Source organism: Nylanderia fulva, unplaced genomic scaffold (assembly GCF_048542155.1).
Source record: "Nylanderia fulva isolate GAGA-0341 unplaced genomic scaffold, ASM4854215v1 Scaffold71, whole genome shotgun sequence".
Classification (NCBI taxonomy): Eukaryota; Metazoa; Arthropoda; class Insecta; order Hymenoptera; family Formicidae; genus Nylanderia; species Nylanderia fulva.
Window position 1 is genome coordinate 230980 of NW_028190819.1, and position 22784 is coordinate 253763.

The 22784-nt window shown below is 27.4% G+C and overlaps 1 protein-coding gene across 1 annotated transcript; it reads right to left on the reverse strand.

Annotated features, from left to right (window-relative positions):
* Window positions 1-3651: 3651 nt before the first annotated feature.
* On the reverse strand, window positions 3652-21494 carry LOC114937657 (photoreceptor-specific nuclear receptor). The gene is made up of 8 exons (XM_085488779.1): window positions 21323-21494; window positions 10633-10773; window positions 9708-9823; window positions 6881-7066; window positions 6693-6806; window positions 5706-5872; window positions 5291-5537; window positions 3652-3956 (listed from the first exon to the last, which is right to left on the reverse strand). The coding sequence occupies exons 2-8, from the start codon at window positions 10761-10763 to the stop codon at window positions 3727-3729; spliced, it is 1191 nt and encodes a 396-aa protein (XP_085344905.1). The 5' UTR covers window positions 10764-10773; window positions 21323-21494; the 3' UTR covers window positions 3652-3726.
* Between the last annotated feature and the right edge of the window lie 1290 nt (window positions 21495-22784).

Below are 22784 nucleotides of genomic sequence, written 5' to 3' on the forward strand. Positions count from 1 at the left end.
TAAACGTTTGACAACACGACACAAAAACTCTATAGACATTTCGAGATTCTCTGTCATATTTAAAAACTTATGATTGACTAACTCTCTCTTTCAAAGGTGTAAGTTTCTTTTTTATAAAGAGCTAATGGAAAAGAATCCATCTCATTTAAACAAAAACAAACGAATTTTTAATTGCAACGATATCAATATTCATCTATAAAAAGTATCAAATATATGGCTTCTTCATAAAAACTAATTTCCATTCAAAAAATGCTGTTTGTGGATTAATATCTCTAAAAACATCTTTATCTATAATAATAATTGTAATATTTGAAATTTAAGTTATTCTCTCTGCTGCATACGTAGGTATAGATTATCGAATATTTTAAATGCAAATAAGTTTCAACTTAACAATGATACACATTTCGAAGTAATAAATATTAAAGGCAATGTGTTTATTCAACTCATTATTATTAATATAAAAAATAATAGTAACAATCTGACTTTATTTATAATAATGACGAATAACGGATTAACTCTACCCCGTGCATATTTAATTAAATGCCTAATGTTTCTTTAATATATACACCAAATTTAAAAATGTATACAAACTTTTTGCTAACTATTTTACAGGTACCTAGTTATTATTCATCTGTTATATTAACCTAACAACGAAACAATATAGTCCAACATTAATCATACCACGAATTATCTTCGCATATCAAACCGCCAACGAAAATGATATATTAGTATAGGTTCAACAAAAAATCAACGCGCGATAGAATTTATAGATTTACTTCTTTAGTTATTCAGTTTTTTAACCATGAGCATATGTGGATGTATTTTGATAATTTACAAATAAGTATTGAAAGTTGAAATGTATAGCATTGCTGATAGAAAATATAGGCAAATAAAATTTCGACAAACACATATGCATCATGCCCAGAGCCACATTTACGCAGGGAAGCAAAATTATAAACAAAAGCCAAAGAAGACACATATTAAAATTTATTTATTTTATAATTTTTGCAAAAATGACCTTTATTATACAATGATTATCTCTTATTGTTAGTAAAAATTAATTGTTAATAAAGATTATATATAAATTGTCCAATGTTTAAGATTTTTTAAAAAGTAACGGCATTCAGAGATGAAAATAACGTTTAACTTAAAAAAAGGTTATTAATAAATTTAAATTTGAAAAATAATTAATTTTAAAGTAAAAATTAATTTGTTTTAAATTAAATAAGCTATATATGTTTCCATCCCATCAGATTCGCGCGTCTATCCATCACGTTGCACGAGACTGACCGCAGGACTTTGAACAGGGTGTCGCCATCTGACAGCGAAACTTGACATCACAGTAAGAAAGAACCGGACCCAGCGAACTCTTTCTTCTTCTATTAGACACGTGCGTCCCACGCGTCCACTACGCTGTACGTCTCGCGAGCAACTGATCCCGACATCACCGACCTGCGCCTGCGCAGTAGCCAACTTCACAGCCAAGAATGAAGCGGTCCCAACGATAGCATCTCTCTCTTTCTATTCTTTTCATCGGAGTGGTATATCCCATACGTCCATCAAGGTGCGCGTTTCGCGCGACACTGATTCTCGTGCGAGATATCGCGAGTGCGAGGCTGCGAGACTGATGATCACATGACCAGCCAAAGCGCGGACCAGTGGTCACGTGACTAATGGTCATGTGACTACCTCGAACGAGAATCAGTCTCGCGGAAACCGCGCAGTGTGATGGATGTGTAGAGTGTCGAAATGCACGAATTTTTAATGAAAGCGTATTTTGATCACAAAAGATTCTTGTGGAAAATTCTTTCTCGTTCGCATTTTCTGTTAAAAATTTATATATATATATAATATATAAGATATATAAATAGTCTATTTTGTATATATATTATATAAAATAGACTATTTCATTATATACATATATGTATATATTTAATATTGAGAGCATTCTTAATGTTTGCGCAATGCACGTATAAAAATTAGAATTATGCAAATTATAAATGCATAAAAATGTATTAATTATGCAATGCATAAAAATTCAATATTTATGTTATGCAATGTATAAAAATTATTATTGCAATCAATACATAAAAATATAGTAATTAATTATGCAGTGCATATAAATTCAATAAATATTGATTGCAATAATAATTTTTATGCGCGCGCGTTGCAATTTTTAAGATTTTATTGTCAAAGGATAATATTATTTATTCATATATGCGCGTAATGATATTCGGTTATATAGATTAAACAAAATGAGAAGAAATATATATAAAAACACATGCGTACTTAATTAAGGTAATAAATATTACATTGCGCAAAGCCTGCAATTATATATAATGCCACGTATGGAGATAAGCAATCGTTGCAAGCTGATAATTAAAAATTCAATAATACACGATGACATTATTGATGTTTCGATCGAGGTTCTCGTTACATTTACCAGTTTATCAGCGGGAGCTTTTTATTCTATTTATTCTCATATATATCAATATATTTTATCGGCTCGAATGACATTCGATATTAAGCTTTTATAATAGCAGCGCTTTATTTTATATACATAAAAAAAGAATTAAAATTTTGTTTGCAAAAAAGTCGCGCGTTAAGGGATTAAGCTAGATTTAAACAAGAATTGTATCTCTTTGTTTTCTTCTTATTATTTATTATTATTTATTTATAATTATCAGGATTTCATTTACGATTATCTGAATCTAAAATATTCTAAAGTAGTTAATTTTATTTCTAAATGACTGATTTCTTTTTATAGAGGTAATATTAATTATAAATAAATTAACACATATACATTAATTATAATTAAAGTTATTATCTCAGAAGGATGCAAAAATCTATAATTGCGTTAGATTTAATAGCTTAAGATTTCTAAACGATCGCACAAAATGTCATTTTACGACGTGAAAATCGCAGACATTTGTCCTTCTACATCAACAATATATAGGATGACACATATAATAATAATGTCAATAACAATAATTGCATATCGTTACATTAGCAATTTCAAATAACTTCCATTAGAATTGCAATCACAATAATTAATATTATTACACGACATGAAGGAAGATCAAAAGATAAAGTTAGATCTATTTTCCCTCTTGATGCTTTGGTATTAATTATTTATCTTAAAAATAAAATAAATAATTTGACTTCTGAAGTAAAATAAATATGCTTTTTCAAACGTAAATGTTTTTTCTATTTCTCTCGATCTTAAAATATACACAAAAATTGTCGACACTTATTTCATAAAAATTATATCCTTAACTCGAATCTTGCAAAAGATTCTTAAATAAAAGCATCAACAAGATTAATTTTTAAAAACCGACATTTTTATGAAAGTAAGTATGATTGAAGAAAATAGCGTATTATTATATATAAATCTTTGCATTTTATAATAAAATATTAATTTAATAAGGTAAAAGATCTCTATATTTTTTATAATAAAATAATTATCATCTCAAGTGATCTTAACTTAAAATAAAATGATCTTAAATATAAAACAATTTATATAATTATATAATATATATTAATTTATATAATTATATAATTGTCTTTGATACAATTAAAACGATTAATGATATTCTTAATTATTTCCGAGACTCGAACTAGTAGAGAAAATTAATTTAGGGTCGACGGACCTCGATAGTATCTCTCGTTGATAAATAAGTGTCGATAAATATAAAGAATACGCAAATGGTCGTGGAACGCTATTTTTCAAGCGGGCCTGAGAGCGCCGACCATGTCGCCCAGCAGTCGCTCCACGCTGACGTCACCGACGGTCGGTTTGAACAATAGTTCGTGAAGGGTAGCGCGACATAACGCGCGCGCCGGGGGTAAAAGCAGTAGCAACCGACCTACCCTACGCGCATCCCTTTCGCAGAACACCGCCACCGTTTGTTCCTGCAACGCCGACACTCGTCCCGGCTCGCACAGATTCCGTGATTCTACAAACGATAAAGAAGCATTTTTCAATTTTTTTATTTTATTTTTATTTTATTTTTATTTTTTATTTTTTAATAAAATTTTATGTCAAAAAAAATAAATATAATAAACATTTTTTATTATATTTAATTTTCTTAAAAATTTATTTTTTTCTTAAAAAAAAATAAATTTTAAAGAAAATTAAATAATAAAGAAAATTGTAAGAAAATTTTTAAGAAAAAAATAAATTAGTTTTTTTTTAAAGATTAATTGCACAATTCGCCAGCAATATCTTAGCAAACAAGGAAAATTTATATGGACAAGTGTAATTAAGTAATATGGAAATTATTAAATTTGACCACTGTATTGCGATATTGAAATCCAAAAATGAATATGCTTATATAATATTAATAAATAATGCGAGATTGATAGGAAGAAAACACGGTTATAATTAAATATTTGTGAATACAAAATGATGATTATATTTTTACACATCTCCGTCTTTTATTATTTCATTAATTCTTAAAACAAATAAAATGACTAAAATAAAAATAATTTTGCATAATATATATTTTTCTCAAAATTTTAATTACAGAACATTTAACGAAAAATTTTGACACTCCCAAAAATGGAAAGCAACATTAGAGTAAAACATTTCAAAATTGGTACAAGTTTCTTAAATCGATATATCCTGTATTTTTCAACAATTAAATGCAGCACATAATTTCTTTGATAATATTGCATCTATATATTTATAAAAAATTTTAAATATATCTTACACTTTTTTAGAAAAATTAATTAGTATTTTGACATATATAATTTAACATTTTGTTTTATAATTCAACAAACATAAGTAAATATTATTGATAAATTTTATATACATATATATATATACTTGTATGAAAATGCTTTGCATCAAAATTTTAATTTTAAAAGAAAATATATACATGTATTGTATATTCTTAAAAATTATTATAATTGCATATTATTTTTACATAAATAATAGAAAAGTGATTTTTTTATTTTTTAAATTCAATAAATTTGTATCATTCCATAATTTTGCAGCGCTATTTATAATTTTATCATGTTTCTGTGATTTTTCAAATACAACAAATTTAGGAATCAATTTTTTTTACAGACTTTTTTTCACTTTTATAAAAATGCTTCAAACAGTTTAAAACAATTTTATTTAAAACATATTATGAAACGTGATACTAATGATGAATTTGATAAAAAAATGAACAGTGTCTAAATAAATGTAGCCATCACTTTTCATTTCAAATGTTTAATTTTGACATTGAATTTTGAAGAGCTTGAAAACTAAATAGAAAAAATCGGAGTAAGTTAAAAAACTCACCAGCCTTGAATAGGACTATAGCCTTCAAGCACGCGTACTCTGAATGATCCACCCTTAACGCGGCGCATTTTGCTAAAAGTTCTCTCAGCCTCCTCGCTTTGTCGAGTAAAATTTCTCTTCGTTCCATCGGCAGATCTACAGGAACCAAGGTGGTCTCATCCACGGGAAAACTCCACTGTGCTGCCGTCAACACAAACAACTCGCTCCACGACTCCTCCAGAAGGATAGTTTGATCTCTATAAGGAAGCTTGCGTGACAAAAAAGATGGTATAATTATTTTTTATTTTTCACGAAAATTTTTATTATGTATTTTATTTTATTTTAGAATTTTTTTTATATATTATTTTATATCGCATATTTTTTGTATAAAAAAAATATGTTTAAAAAATTTACAAGAAGAGAGAAAGGAGCTTACTTGTAGAAAGGAATGTATACTTCTCGCCCATCTAACAGCAAAAAAAAGTAACTTTGCTGCAAATTCATAGATATTTTCAGTTGGCAGGAGTGATAAACCTTGCATCGTGTATTCTGATGAAACGGAAGTGATGACTGGCGGCGCCAGACGTGTATTTACTAGTTCCTCTACGATAAATAGAAAATGATTACATATGTCGATATAAAATTGTCATATTTAAAATTTAAATTTATAATATATATATATAAAACATAATTTTGCAACAAAGGATATGCTAAATGCTAAATTATGACACGATTCCAATAACTTTGATGGTTTTTCTTGTTTCCTCTAATAGAGCTTTATATTAACATTTTAAAATATTTTTAAAAAATATTTTCGTATGGCAAAATTATTGAAAATACATATATATGTCTTTATAATATATTTTTATATGTATATCCCATACAGTACAAAATATTTTTAAAATCTTTTAAAAATATTTCTTAAAAGATACAATAATTCTCGAAAATATTTTTAAATGTTTCTACGTCCGCTTTTTCATGTTTAAAAAATATTTTCAGAAATATTTTTGAATATAGATTTAAACTAATATTTCAAAAAATATACATAAAATATTTAAGAAAATATTATCTGAGCGATAAAGAAGAACATTTTCAAAAGTTTTTTAAAATATTCTAAAAAATGTTATCACAAAAAATTTTTAATTATTTTAAAATATTCCTAAAATCATTTTAAAATGTTTTTATGCAATAATTTATAGAAATATTTAGAAATATTTTTTTGAAAACATTCATAATATTTTGTGCTGTATAGGATATTACATATGATAATGTAATATATGTATATTATTAGAGCAATATCAATAATTATAATTTTGTTATTTTTGCGAAAATGTTTTTTGTCTTATAATAATATAATATATTTTATATTTATTATACATACATATATTATTTATAAATATTTCGCACATAACACACAACAAACCTTTCGATTCAATTCTGATGTCGACAGTAGCTGCTTCCTCGGAGCTGGTAACTTCATCCTCTTTGGCAGTAGTCATAGACAAGGATTCCGGAGACGGTCGTGGTAAGAAATGTGCTGTTAAAATAACGCGATATTTTATTACGGAAAAAAATATATCGATTCGCGATGATTATTCATATATTATTTACCAACTGACGGGGTGAATGTTGACACCGTAGGCTTGAAAGGGAACAATGCGGGATATAAAAGGGGATGATAAGTAGTACCCGCCGGATGGTAGACGTTAGAAATTCCTGCATAAAGTCCCGAAGGAGTCCTTCTCGCTACCGTAACAAGAGAAGACGTGCTTCTCGGTGCTCTCTCGTGTTGTACGGCTAAAAAAGTGAAAAAATGCCATTAAAAATTCAATTAACATTCATCTCGAAAGTCTATCAAATCGAATTAATATTGATAACATTTTCTATATTTTTGTAAAAAATAGTATATAATATAGAGTATTCAAATATATTGTTTCCAAAAATATAAACATTCTCAAAATCTTATTTTAAGACTTGAAAATTATTTGACAAGTGTTGACAATTTTGAAGATTTTTAAAAAATTTGAAATTTGAATAACTTTTTGCGATTATTAAAGATTTTTAAAATTTTATATAAGTTTCATGAAATTCTAGATAAAAAGTCTAAACAATTTTTGATAAGTTTTAAACATTTTGGCTTTTGATTTGTTCTTTTAGACCTGTTAAAAATCTCTAATAATTTTTGACAATTTCTTACGACTTTTGTAGAATTTTAAAACTTCTATAAATAGTAATTTTTTTAACAACTTCTAAAGAATTTTTTTTGGAAAAAAGAGAGATAGAGAGAAGTTTTATGACTTTTTAATAACTTTGATTAACTTTGATTATATTTTAAAGCTTGTTAATTTTTAATAAGTTATGACTTTCTTTATAATTTTTGTGAAATTTTTGGAATTTATATAAATCTTGAATGTTTTAAAGAAGTTTGATGAAGAATTTTCAAGACACGAATGTTTAATTTTTTTCTGTTGTTTCTAAAAATTTTTTTTTGGAAATTTTAAGTTAATTTTGCATAAATATTCTTGAATTATTAGATTTGCATATGGCATATATATTTGAATGCAAATCACTTTATTTTGATTAAGCATTTTATATCTTTAATGAATATTACGTATCTACTAAAAACCCGAATTCTTTTCTAAATACCTCGCTATTTTATAAAACAATAATAATAATAATAATAATAATAATAATAATAATAATAATAAAACTTCAAGTTTTTAATAATAAAATTTGTCAAATTTTATAATAAATTTATAAATTTATTATAAATTTTAACTTTTTTCCTAATTGTAAGTTAAATCTTTTTATCTCTGAATACTATTATTTTTTTATAAGTTATAAACGTAATATTTTAAAATTAAAGTATTATTATAATTTTTATGTTTATATTTGTCATTAATTGTAATAAACAAAAAATATATTTTTCTATAAAAATCAAAATTTCTTTGTTATTTGTTATTATATATTTTAAAAGAATTAACAAACAAAATTCTAATTTAATAATAAATAATAATATTTTTACAAATTCACTTTTGCTCTAACTTTAGTTAATTTAATCTCTCAACTTAACTTGAACTGAGTTAATTTTTTGTTCGTGCAACTAAATTAATTTTATAAACAACTAACTTTAACTTAACTTCGTTTCAAAAAATCATTAACTTATCCAACCCTGATATTATATTAAAAATACATAGATAAATAAAATTGATCGATGGATAAAAAATTATTTAGAATTGAAAACTGAGCAGTCTCCGAGTCTTTCCTTGAATTTCCAAAAACAACCAACAATTCCAAATAATTGCGTTTTTTGTAGGAAGAAGGACGAAAAGAGGGAAAGATCGCAGTGGCTCTTTAACAATTTTCCCGCTTCTCCCTTCACTAATTGATATCTCAGCAATCAAGTGTTTGGATTATCGCTCGACGCGATAAGGGGACCGAAGGTGTTTACAAAAGCTGTGAACGCCAGGCTGCTTCTGACACCGCTTGCTATCGGATCCTACCGTTCGGTAAGCAAAAATATAGAATTTCATATGGATGGAGATATGGATGTGTGTGTGCGATGTAGACATGCCTCCCCATTTCCAAACTGTTTCCCATCCGCCGAGCAAACGTCACTGTGCATTGTAATATGCGACACTTCGCTCTTTCTCTCGCACTTTTTATGGAGTGTCTCTGAAAGAGCTCTCCGTTGCGTCGCAGAACATCTTTCGAATGTATATAGAACGAAAAGCTCATCTTATATGTAATACAGCATTGGCGATATCGCTCTTAATATATCAATGAAAATATTATATTCTATTCAAATAGTCTATAAAATAGTTTTAAAAAATACAAAAATATGATATTCTATAAAATAGTCTATAAAATAATTTTAAAAAATACAAAAATACGATGTTTTATAAAATAGTCTATAAAATAGTTCTAAAAAATATGATATTCTATAAAATAGTCTATAAAATAATTTTAAAAAATACAAAAATACAATGTTCTATAAAATAGTCTATAAAATAGTTCTAATAAATATAAAAATATAATATTCTATAAAATAGTCTATAAAATAGTTCTAAAAAATATGATATTCTATTCAAATAGTGTATAAAATAGTTTTAAAAAATACAAAAAAATGATATTCTATAAAGTAGTCTATAAAATAATTTTAAAAAATACAAAAATACAATGTTCTATAAAATAGTCTATAAAATAGTTTTAAAAAATACAAAAAAATGATATTCTATAAAATAGTCTATAAAATAATTTTAAAAAAATACAAAAATACGATGTTTTATAAAATAGTCTATAAAATAGTTCTAAAAAATATGATATTCTATTCAAATAGTCTATAAAATAGTTCTAAGAAATACAAAAAAATGATATTCTATAAAATAGTCTATAAAATAGTTTTTAAAAATACAAAAAAATATTAATTGAACCATACCATCTCGTTTCATGTTGACCTGAAGACATTTTGTGAAGCGACAAGCTTGGCATTGATTGCGTCTGGACACGTCCACGATGCAACGTCCGTTCTCTTTACACACGTAGTCCAAATTCCTGTGCACAAATAATAATAGAAAATAATCTCTAATCCCCAATTTACACTTTTTAATATTTGTATAATTTCGCAAAAATAATTTTACGCATAATGAGCGTAAAAATAATATCGTAAATTTTTAATATAGTTCCTGTATAACTATCTGTCTCAAAATTTCTATCATTTTCTTTGATTTTGAAGATCTAGAATAATTAAAATGTTAACAATTCTTAATCATTTAAGAAGTTACACATTTGTTATATATATATATATATACCCATATAGCACAAAATATTTTTAAAATATTTTTAAAATGTTTCTATGTCCGCTTTTTTCTATTTAAAAAATATCTTTGAATATAGATTTAAACTAATCTTTTAAAAATATATATCAAATATCTAAGAAAATATTATCTGAGCGATAAAGAAGAACATTTTTTTAAATATTTTGAAAGGTTTTTTAAAATATTACAAAAAATGTTATTAAAAAAAATTTTTTAATAATTTTAAAATATTCCTAAAACCATTTTAAAATGTTTTTATGCAATATTTTATAGAAATATTTAGAAATCTTTTTTGAAAACATTTATAATATTTTGTGCTGTTTGGGTATATTTTTTCAATTAAAATAATGTATTATGTGTATATCAAATATTTATACTAAATATTTCTGTATAAATAAATTATATTTTGGAATACCAGCTTTTTACAGAAATACAAACATTATTACAGTGAAAATAAGATAAAAAAATGAAGAGATGGATCGATAGGAGAAAGATTACTTTGATGTTTATTTAAGCTTGTGCTTAATTGAGCAAAAATTTAATTACCTCGCGTACCTGCGGATTGACCGCTTGAAGAAGCCTCGACATCCGTCGCAGCTCGGAACGCCATAATGTTTTCCGGAAGCTTTGTCTCCGCAGACCTTGCACAACGTTTCTCCACGTCCGTTTTCCTCCATTTTTGATACCCTGAAAATTTCCAAGAAAACTGACTTTATTATTAAAATTAGTATATATTAAATCAATATTAACATATTAAATCGCATGTGAAAATAATTTTCATCTTAATTTAAAAATATTTTTTAAAAGATAAAATAATTCTCGAAAATATTTTTAAAATAATTCTATGTCTTTTTTATGTTTAAAAAATATGTATCAAATATTTAAGAAAATATTATTTGAGCGATAAAGAAGAACCTTTTTAAAAAATATTTTTAAAAGTTTTTTAAAATATTCTAAAAAATGTTATTACAAAAAACTTTTAAATAATTTTAAAATATTCCTAAAATCATTTTAAAATATTTTTATGCAATATTTTATAGAAAAATTTCGAAATATTTTTTGAAAACATTTATAATATTTTGTGCTGCATGGGCAGAGAGCATTGCACTTCAAGCTTTAAAAAGTGACGACGGCGAAGACGATAATATAATCCAACGATCGAAGTAGGATATACTCGGCAAGTAAATTGCGCAATGAGTCACCGAGGGGGCAGCAACTCCGACGAGTACCTCTGCATTATGCATATCGCGTAATGATAAAAAGTGCATTACAAGCAACGCAGAAAAGCGCCAAGACGCCTTTCCTCATTATCCATTATATGGGATTTACATACGGAGGAACATCGACTAAGCTGCTATAGTCGCGCTTTGGAGGAGACTCTCTGCATATTTTACGAAACGTAACACGATAGATAGCTGGCGGGTCGCTAAACATCGCAAGTTCGATTTTGCGTCGGCCATTTGCGGTGACTTTAAGCTCGCCGCGTAAATGATATCGAAGAACCGATTATTTCGACCGATCGATATTTTATGTCGTCTGAGTTGTCTGTTTTGCTATTTTAATGAACCGTCTCTATTACGTGTAATGTGACACTTTGCTCAATTTAACGATCGAGCGTCTGAATAGTACAATTTCTGATATGTTATTATTAACAATATTATATATTTTTTCATTTTTAGATTTTGTATTTTATATATTTTATATTTTATATATTTTATATTTAAATATTACATTATATTATTTAATTATATTTTTTATAAGTTATTACATATTAATATATTTTTAATTGAACACATTTGGATTAGTATAATATATCATTGTTTATTCATATGTAAAAATTGTGAGATTTAGATACTAAGACTTGATAACATTTTTCTAGATAGTTAATATGATTAAGTGTTTTCTATTAATTTTAATCTAATAATAATTATTAATTTACGAGTTTAAAAAAATTCAATTTCTATATCATACTATAGAGCAAAAATTCAGCTTTAAGAATCTATTCTTAAAATTGCTGTGTGATGATTTTTACCGGAGTTATGAACAATTAAAGTGAAAATGACATTTTCTCTTCAATTTGCGATAACTTAATAAGGAAAGATCAAAATTAAAATTTTAAAAAACGATTTTGCAGGGAAATCTTCAGGCTTGAACGTGAAAATGTCAAAAAATTTTTTCAAATCTTTTTGTGTATACGACATATCTACAAAGTGAGAAAAAATTTTCCTGTGACCTTTCATAGGTAGAGATTTCAAGCTTTAAAATCCTTTTTTTTTAAATTATCATTTCTTGTAACAAAGTAAATATGAAAATATAAAACATTAACTAATCGAACTAGACGTAACTAAAATACCAAATATAAAAATAATGTGTAACAAACAATATATACAATGTATTGCCATTTAAATTATCTCATATTTAAAAAATTCTGGAAAATTATTCTATGTATTTTTTACGAAGAATAGTCCTTTCTGTAAGGAAGAATCTCTCTTTATAAAAAAATCTTTTTCGTAAATAAGTAGTACCGTAAATTTTGACTAGTACTAATATTTCTGATCACATTAATATACTTTATCCTGTTCAAAATAGTCCGAATATTGGGACTAAAACCATTCTAAATAATCAAAAATATTCAACATATCTTCATAGAATAAATAAATATTGTATTATATACGCATTACGTTATCTTATCGACCTGTTCAAAATTATCTTGATCGAATATATCAGCAAAGTCATGAATACAAGAATAGAAACAGTATCGTGAATTATATAAAGGAGGCTATATTGAAAACTGAGAGACGTCATATAATTTCTCCTTTATTTATTACGATTGAAAAATAATATATCGACATAATAATGCACAGGATCAACAGGATCTGTTTTACCGACTTTAAGTTAGGTTAGGTTCACTTTTTATTGAATACACAGATTGAAAAATCCTCCACAATGAAAGTATATTATTCTTCCGTATAATTCTTTCACGTCATCTCTATTGGGAGCGTCATATATTGTGCACAAATAAACTGCAGAACTTTTGTATTAAATAAGTATTGTTATGAGCTGATGCAAGAAGCCGATAAAAACTGTAATTTTTTAACTTTTATTGTTTTTTATACGAAATTACAGCGCTCTCCGTTCATTATTATCAGTACTCAAATTGTGGAAAAGAATTTTTCAATCTGTATAGCCAATAAAAAAAGCCCTTGAACTCAAAGTCGGTAAAACAGTCATGATCAGCATCGCCTGAAAGAATGGAAAAAAAGTACCGAGGACGATACTTCTCTCCACTTTCTATACAAGGTTCAGACGTTTATCGCCACGTCTAAATAAAGTTCTAGCGAATTCGGGGGAGGAAAAAAAGGAACGGGTTGTCCTCGCGCGCACACGGCAGGGTCACAAAGTCGAAGAGCCAGGAGGTCGCGTGTCCTCCAGGCGACCCCTCGACGAGGCGGCGTCGGACTCTCTTTCTCTCTCTCTTCCGTGACTTGATATGTACAATATATACCATCCCCTCTCGGAGGTCCTCCGCCCTCATTCACCTCCTTCCCAACCACCCTAGCCACCCGTCAGGGACTCGATGGGCGCCCAAGCGGCCACCTGTCAGTTTCCCAGGCTCAATAATGCAGCGTAGCCGACGTGGAAAAGCATCGCCCGCAACCTAGAGGTAGTCCTTACGGAGATGATGCTACAATTTTACCGCACCCTCGAGGCACACGCAGACAGATCCCGGGAGTCTATATGTTTCGCTCGTAAGTTCTCTCTTTCCTTCAGGCTTCTGACTTCTTGATATGGTTCACCCTCTCTCTCTCTCGCTTCAACGAAGGAAACGCACCTCTCGGCCTGTCATAACATTTTTATTGGCCGATGATCGCCGGCTTTCGCGACAACGACGTTGGTCAATCTGGCTCTCTTTCTCTCGATATAGGAAAAACCAATTTTACGAATAGATAATAAAAGATGTATAAATGATTTCGTACACTGAAAATGAATTTATTGAACTCAAATAAATATTTATTTTAAATTACTATTTGAAACTAATAATATTGATTTGATGTGAAAAATATTTATTTGATAAAAGAAAATTCTTTTCAAAACAGATATATATTTATTTGTTTCGAATAAATGATTTGTTAGGCAGTATTGAAATAAATATTTATTAATTTTATTTTTTTTTTTTTTTCAGTGTATGACAAAAAATTTCTTATTATGCAAGTATAAATTACATAAGAGTTATATGGGGTTGAAAATTAATTAAATTTTTTTTTTAAGAATAATATTTTTTTCACAAGAAAGGCATATTCTTGCGCAGTTCAATTAAATCTTCTTCTTTTTACAATTCAATACTGATTCAAGAAAGGAGAAAAATCAGATAATTAAGGCTCATAGAGCGAACAATTAGCTAGGATTGATGAAAGAAGAAAAAGAGCGAAGAACAAAGGAAATTATTTTTATTTTTTCTCTCTCTTTATGATATCACCTCGGCATATTGTAACCATAGACGGCAATTACATAGGGCGTATTATTTAACCTTGTTTGCACGAACACGGGTGTCGCTCGCGCACGCATGTAACATATGTCGCGTTACATCAAGAGTCGCGACTTTGGGGGAGTCAATCGAACAGACAGATTTTTCATCCCCTCCAAAGATAAAAAAAGAGAGAACAAAGAAAAAATAAAATAGAAAATTATACTTAAATATTTTTTTCTTAATCAACTTTGAGTGTGTAAACATGCAGGCTTTGAGAAAAGTAGTTAACTCAAAAGAAAAAAAAAACTAAAATAAAATTTGATCTTTTATGAAATTAAATATCTTCTCTATTCTATTTTATTTTTTTATACTTTTGTTATTTAATTTATATAAATTATTCTATAAATATTATCGAGAAATAAAAGTTGTATAAGTATCAATTAAAACATCTTGTATATATAGTAGGTAGACATGTAATATCTTTGAAAAAATTAATTATTATATATCTAAAATAAAATTTGATCTTCTATAAAATTAAATATCTTCTCTATTCTATTTTATTTTTTTATATTTCATCGTTTAATTTATACAAATTAATATATAAATATTATTCGAGAAATAAAAAATGTATAAATGTAAATTAAAAATCTTACAAAACATTTTTCAACAAATATAGACAAATAACTAAATAAATTTAAAATTAAAATTAAAATTACATTAAAATTTTAAAAAATTAATTAATTAAAAATCGTGCTAAATTGAAGAAATAAATACAAAATAAATATAAAAAAAATATTTAATAGCACGTGACATTTCACAAATGTGTGACAAGAGAGTCGCATTTGAAACTGACTGTCGAAAAGTAGTGATGGAAAACTTTTTTCCATAAGCATCAATGGGCATTGCACTCCCGGGAAGACAATTTGGCCCATCGATCATGCAAAGCTCGACAAGCGCGGCGCAGTTTGCGCTTCGCGAACACAATTCGCGTCTAATGTCGATTCGATGACTTTTAGATAGTTTTCGACGATGCGACGCGTCGCAAGATGTTGGCAACACGCTGCGGGACGCATGCAAATTTTTTTCCGCGTCACGTCACGTGCGTCCTTTCGCATAAAAAATGCTGATCGATCGTCGACCGCGCGATATATCTATTATATATCATAATATAGCGAAAATAGCCTTGCGTAATTTTGGGGCAGAGGAAAAAACGCGAAATTTCTTGTCTCGGCATAATAAAAATTAAAAAATTTAAGAGACCAAAAAAAAATTATATTATTCAATGACATATAATTCTAAAAAAAAAATGCGAATTTAATCTCAGGAGCTTTCAATTTATTTATAAGATCTCTGTCTGGAACAAGCAAACATAGGATTCTTTTTATATCACACTATCTGAGTATAGAATATCGAAACTATATTTAACATCGCATAAATATAAAAGTATAGAAATGAACGAGAACTTACTGTTCTTTTTATACTTCTCTTTTTCTTTTATTGCTAACAATAAGATAAAAAGTTTTTGCGTCGGAAAATCAGAATTAACCGATATGTCGCGTCTCCCCTTTTCCCCTCGATTAAATCTTTAATTTAATTAGCTTCGTGCGTGGTTGCATAATCCATATACAATATAAGGGTTCAACGAGAAAAAAAACACATGGTGTCAGAAGTCGTTTCGCCATCATAATGCTTGTCATGATGTTGATGGGTGAGTCTCACCTGAATCTTTTCTTCGAGATCCTTACATCAGTATTATAATAATAATACGAGTGTCATTTGTCAACTTAATACATATATGTTATGTACAAATTTACTTGTTCGTCTACATATTTTATTATATATAATTTAATATATATTATATATTTTTTTATAAATATTTTTATAATATATTTTATTTTTACATACATATATTATAAAATATATTTAATATATATTTTAATGTTATGTACAAATTTACTTGTTCGTCTACATATTTTAATTTTATATAATTTAATATATATTATATAATATATATTTTCTTCTATAAATATTTTTTATAATATATATATATATATATATTATTTTTATATAAATATATTATAAAATATATATTTAATATATTATACTATACATTTTAATAATATATATTATAAAATATTTTTTACAATATATATATATATATATATTTTATTATAAAAATACAATATATATATTTTTTAAATACATATGAAATTATATAATTTTTTAATCGCGTTGTGTGAATAAATTTGGATCGATGGAAAAATGGAATAATTTAAAATTCGCGTAATTTATAATTTTTTTGCATTATCTTCGTGAATAAAGGCTTGAAAAAAAACCCGGCTATTCAAGGTTTCCCTTTTTCGTACACTCACGACGTAGAGCTACGGCAATTAATTTTTGATGATTCGCTTCTACGTAAGCGTGGTCGTTACGTCAAGTCGTCTGACGTGACTTTGTTGTACCTGAGGGTCGCGACGCAATTAATGACTCGATAAATAATAATCGATCTAAAATGACGTACGCAGCAGAACAGACCGTAAGCCTTCCATTGGGAATAATTAATTTTGATAATCAGCGAGTACCGACACTTCGCGAATGAATGAAAGAATGACGTGAGAAACGTCATGGGATTAAAGACTTTGATAAGAATATCACTTCATTCTCTCGATGATGAGAAAAAAATGTATCTACATTTTTAATTTAATTTAATAATAACAATTTTAATAAATAATTGCGAGAAATTTACTTGCGTACCCACAAATTCTTCTCTTATTCTTTTGTGATTTTTTATATCAATTTGTGACAGGATAAAAGTCAAACAAAACATATGTTTATCTTGCGACTGTTTACAAACAGAAGATACTTTGAATAATCTCGCCGGAATATTTTTGTACGTGTGGATGATAATCGTGCGCTACGAGAGGATTCCAGCAATTACCGAAGTTAATATGACGGAAGCGTTTTTTTTTCTTCATCCGATCCTAATTTACGATTAGCTGCGGCGCGATTGGTTCCACATAGCCGCGCGCACGTGCACGCTTCGCACGACTTGACAGTGATTGCGTGACACGCTCGACTATACAGGGTAAGTTGAGGGAAACATAGTATCGAAGTAATAGTAATCGAAAAAAGTGATTTTTCGTACAGAAATACAGAATACAATTTTCTCGCTTTGCATTAATTCTCCAAATTTTTTAATCAATTTTCTCGAAAACAAAACATGTGTTACGTACTGTCATATTCGCCTCGATAACTATTTATATTGTACATAAATATAATTAAAAGGAACAAAAAAAATAATATGAAATAAAAAGCCAAAAAATTTGTGAATAAAAATATAAAATATAATATAAAAATATTTAAAAATATAGAAATATAAAATATAAATAAAATCTAAATATAATATTATAACATATAACAATGTATGTGTGTGTGTATTTTTCTATTTAATAAAACAATTGAAAATAACTAAAATAATTAAAAAATAACTTTAATATGCACATATATTGTATTTATATATTTTAGATATTAATAACGTATAACTATGTCCAAAAATTAAATTAATTAAGAAAAGAGCAAGTTTGCATAAAAATATAAGTCCAGAAATGATTTATTAAAATATTAAGATTAATGATTCATAAGAGAAACTATTTTTAGTGCTTTTATAATTTTACAATAAACAATTTTATAAATAAAAAATGACTAAAAATTCTCTCTCTCTTATACTGATATAAAATCTTTAAAAAAAACCAATAAAAACGGTTTTACTCTACTGCATCTTTTTATAACTCTTTAATAAAGCATTTTCAGAAACATATAATTTTATAAAAGGTAAGAATCTTCTCTCGACCGTACTGGCAAATATTATTTATTCAATCACCATGTGTGATTGAATAAATAATATTTGCCAGTACGGTCGAGAGAAGATTCTTACTTTTTTTAAATTCTGTCTGGCGATTCTCAAATATCTACGTTTTTATATATTATATAATTTTATATATAAACTTTTTTTATTTACTGATTTTTTAATGCTCCATAAAAATATGTAATTATTAACTTGATTAAACCGTTCAACTAAATAATATTTGGTTAATTGAACATATAAAAATATTTAAATTAAATATAACATATATTGAATCTAACAAAACATGTAGATATTTGACTTAAATACTAATATAAGTTTAATTAACAAAATAGTAAAATTAACAATTTTTTTAGTGCATGATCTCCACATCTAAAAATATTTCTAAAATAAAGAATAAACCGTTTCATTGAACAATATACATACATAATGTTCGTGACTGAGAGAAACGTGTGAAACAACATCGCGTGCGATATACATAATATAATTGTACTTAAATATATATTAAATAATAACATTCGCACATGACTGCGTCCAGATATGCCTGAAATAGAAACCGAAGCTCTCTATACAATATGTATATATGCATTTCGTAACGGTATGCAACGCGCGGGAAAAGGTGTGAAATAACCATCGCGTGCACACGAGACTTACGTAATTTACATATATATATATATATATATGTTTAATAACATCCCCTGCATCCAAAGGACTGTGGACGAAAAAATTCTCTTTCTCCCTTTTTTTCGCGTCAATGTGTTCGCCTGCTCCTGACATATGCGCCGACTTTGACATAATGACAGGCATTGCGGCACGATAATTGCACGCGTGACCGCCGGAAAACGTCGACTTTACAGGTGCGTGTACTCACGCGGGTGACCGCCGCGGTAAGTAGCGTGACTGTAACACGTGTCGGCCGTTAATCGCGTCATCGGCGAAATGCGTCCAGATTCCGCTCGAAAAGAAGTTTCTCTACTACTTGCTGCTCGTTAAATTAAGCAAAAATATTTTTGGCAAGACATCTTTTTTTCATTTTTTTTTCTTTTACGTACATATATACGTTTCTTTTCTTTAAACATGGGCGACATCTACACTACCCATACAGCATAAAATATTTTTAAAATCTTTTAAAAATGTTTCTTAAAATATCCTTAAAATTATAAGAATAAAATACAATTTCTTAAAATATTTTTAAAAATATAAGAATAAAATACAATTTTGAGAAATATTTTTAAAATTTTTTAAAAATATTTCTTAAAATCTTTTAAAAATATTTCATAAAATATTTTTAAAAATATAAGAATAAAATACAATTTTAAGAAATATTTTTAAAATATTTCTTAAAAGATAAAAAAATTCTCGAAAATAATTACGCCGAAGAATAAAAAGCGAACGTACGCGTGCAATATATTAAATCAAAAATTATATAAACTATTAAGCGAAAATATATATACAGGATATTTAGTAATGATCTCATGATCTCTGTATTAATTAATATTTTTCATTAATTATTTTGCGAGAATTGTAAAATGATAAAGGATTTTTCTCGGTTTAATGCATTCTATTTACACGAGAGATCCGACGATTATTACTAACATCTTGTGTATATTTTTTTTCACTGTAATTTAAATTATTTTAAATTGTTTTATTAAATAGAACGTCATACTTTTATATGTATTTCTGTGTTCATAATTAAGAAGAATTTGATGTATGATACAAGATTAAGCTTTAAAAAGCGTAGATATGTTATTAATTTTTTAAATTTTGTTTAATTAATTATTGTTTTCGAAAACAAAGCTTTTTATATGAAAAAATTTTACTCTATATATTTTCGGCTTATTTTTCAAATAGGATCATTACTTTTCCAGTTATATCATCAGTAATATCTTATAAGATTTATGTCAGACTTCAAGAGTGCATTCTTTAGAACTCTAGAGAATACACAATCTATTTTTATCTGATGTAGAAGATTAATATAGAAACAACTGATATATTTGAGATCTAATATAGAATTAACTATCGTATCACAAACTTCCATCTAAAATTATATCTTTTTATCGCAAAAATTTGTGATAAATATAGTTTACATAAATCACATTGTAAAGTAACTTTTAATTACTACTTAAAATTATGTAAACTTTAATTAATTAATATACTTGTTTTAATCTTCTTCTGGGTTAATAACTTATATGTTTAATAACTTAATTAATCAATTTTCTACTAATATAACTAAGTCAATGTCAGTTTATTCTCATATTATATAAATGTCATTTGTTAACAATAACAGGATAACATGAAATTTTTGTTTTATACTGTTTCCGTCATAATAGAACATTATATAACTAATTTTATTAGTTTACTTTTAGATAATACTTGTTATAAATATTTAAAGAGAAAAAGCGTCAAAACCGACATAACATTTTGAATTTTGAATTTTAGCCTACTAAAAGTTTCAAAATAAAATATATTCACAACAAACAATATTTATTAGAATCTATGTTCTGTTAAAATCATCGTAGTATTGATAATATTATATATAATATAAACTTTTAAGTGAAAGTAAATAATTTTTTGCGAACAAAAGAAAGATGTAAAAACGCGATTTTCAAAAAACCAATTTACTTATTAAAAATATATATACAAAAACACAATAAAATTATTTAAAAAGCAAATGAAAATATATCTTTTTTATTTATAAAAAAAATGATTTGGTTTAGCATCCTTTGTCTTTCTTTAAAATTCATTTTCCTTGCTGCACCAAAAATTCTACAAATATGAATTTGTCAAAATTTTCATTTTTACAGGCTCGTTATCAAAGCAAATATTTTAATAAAATTTGAGGATCAATATAAAAATGTAGAGAACATCTGAATCAGTTACTAGAAAAAATAAAATCATCCTTTTACCTAAATCAGAGCGAAAGTCCTTCGGCACATGTTCACCAGGAAGTCACCCCAAGAAAAAGATCAAAGTCCATCCAAAACGATCCGCTCAAAGCATATATCTCTCTGTCCAATTATCACCACCAACACGATCTCGTCGCACCAGATCTATTTCAATCTTCCATCTCGCGGACCGAGAGGCTCCAAGGATTCGAAACGTCAAACTCGGGGCGAAACGTCAAACTCGGAGCGAAACGTCAAACTCTCGCGTTCGCGCGTCATCTATAACTCGGTAATTTTTGCCCGTTGCAGCAATCGGACCGCTTCCGCGAGAGACCAAGGGGGTTGAAGGAGGGAGGGGGAGGGCACAAGAAGGCCTCTCAACTCCGAGGATTATCATCCCCCGGGGCTCTCGCGATGGGCGGACGCGCGTCTGCTCCCGGACGCGAGAGCACGTGCGCGAAACGTCAACCGGACGACGCCGATTGGTCGACGGGCGGGTCCGCGATTTTCACGGGGGTTGAATGAGCGACCCCTGAACCGCAGGCCGAGGGGGTAGCTTCCCTTCCACCCCTCCGGGAAGCCGCGAGGCGTCGCGACGCGCAAGCGGAGCGCGAAAGTCACTACTTCGCGTGATGCTCGAGCTCGGCCTCTCCCCGAGTAATCGCGAGGAATCGTTGGGGTTGAACGGCGTTATCGAGCGTGAACCACTCGACAAGTATAAAGGAGAGAGAGAGGAAGGAAGGAAAAATATTTACTTTATTAATTTTTACTTTAAGAAAGGACAGAGGCACCAAAAATACCCCTATATTCGTGAATTTTTTTTCTCAGGAAGTATTAATAAGATTATTAAAATAGGGATTCTAGTTGTCTATTATTATGTATATTTACTCATACAGCACAAAATATTATAAATGTTTTCAAAAAATATTTCTAAATATTTCTGTAAAATATGGAATAAAACATTCTGGTTTTAGGAATATTTTAAAATGATTTAAAAATTTTTTGTAATAACATTTTTTAGAATATTTTAAAAAACTTTTAAAAATATTTTTTAAAATGTTCTTTATTGCTCAGATAATATTTTTTTAAATATTTGATATTTTTTAAACGAAGAAGAAGCGGACATAGAAACATTTTAAAAATATTTTCGAGAATTATTTTATCTTTTAAGAAATATTTTTAAAAGATTTTTAAAATATTTTGTGCTGTATGGGTAGTAATATAAGGTAAAATTTTTATTGAAAAATATTTTTTATTTTTATTCAAAAATATGGCAGATATTGCTGCTGACTTTGAAACAAAAAAACTCGATTGTTTCTTAAAATAATACTAATAAATTTAGTCTTTGTTGTAGAATTTTTTAATAACCAAAAAATAATCGTTTTTTTAATTAAAAAATTCGTTCTTATATAAATGTAATTTTACAAATATTGCAAATTTAAAAAATTTGATATGACAAAGACTAGAGTTATCTGTATATTTT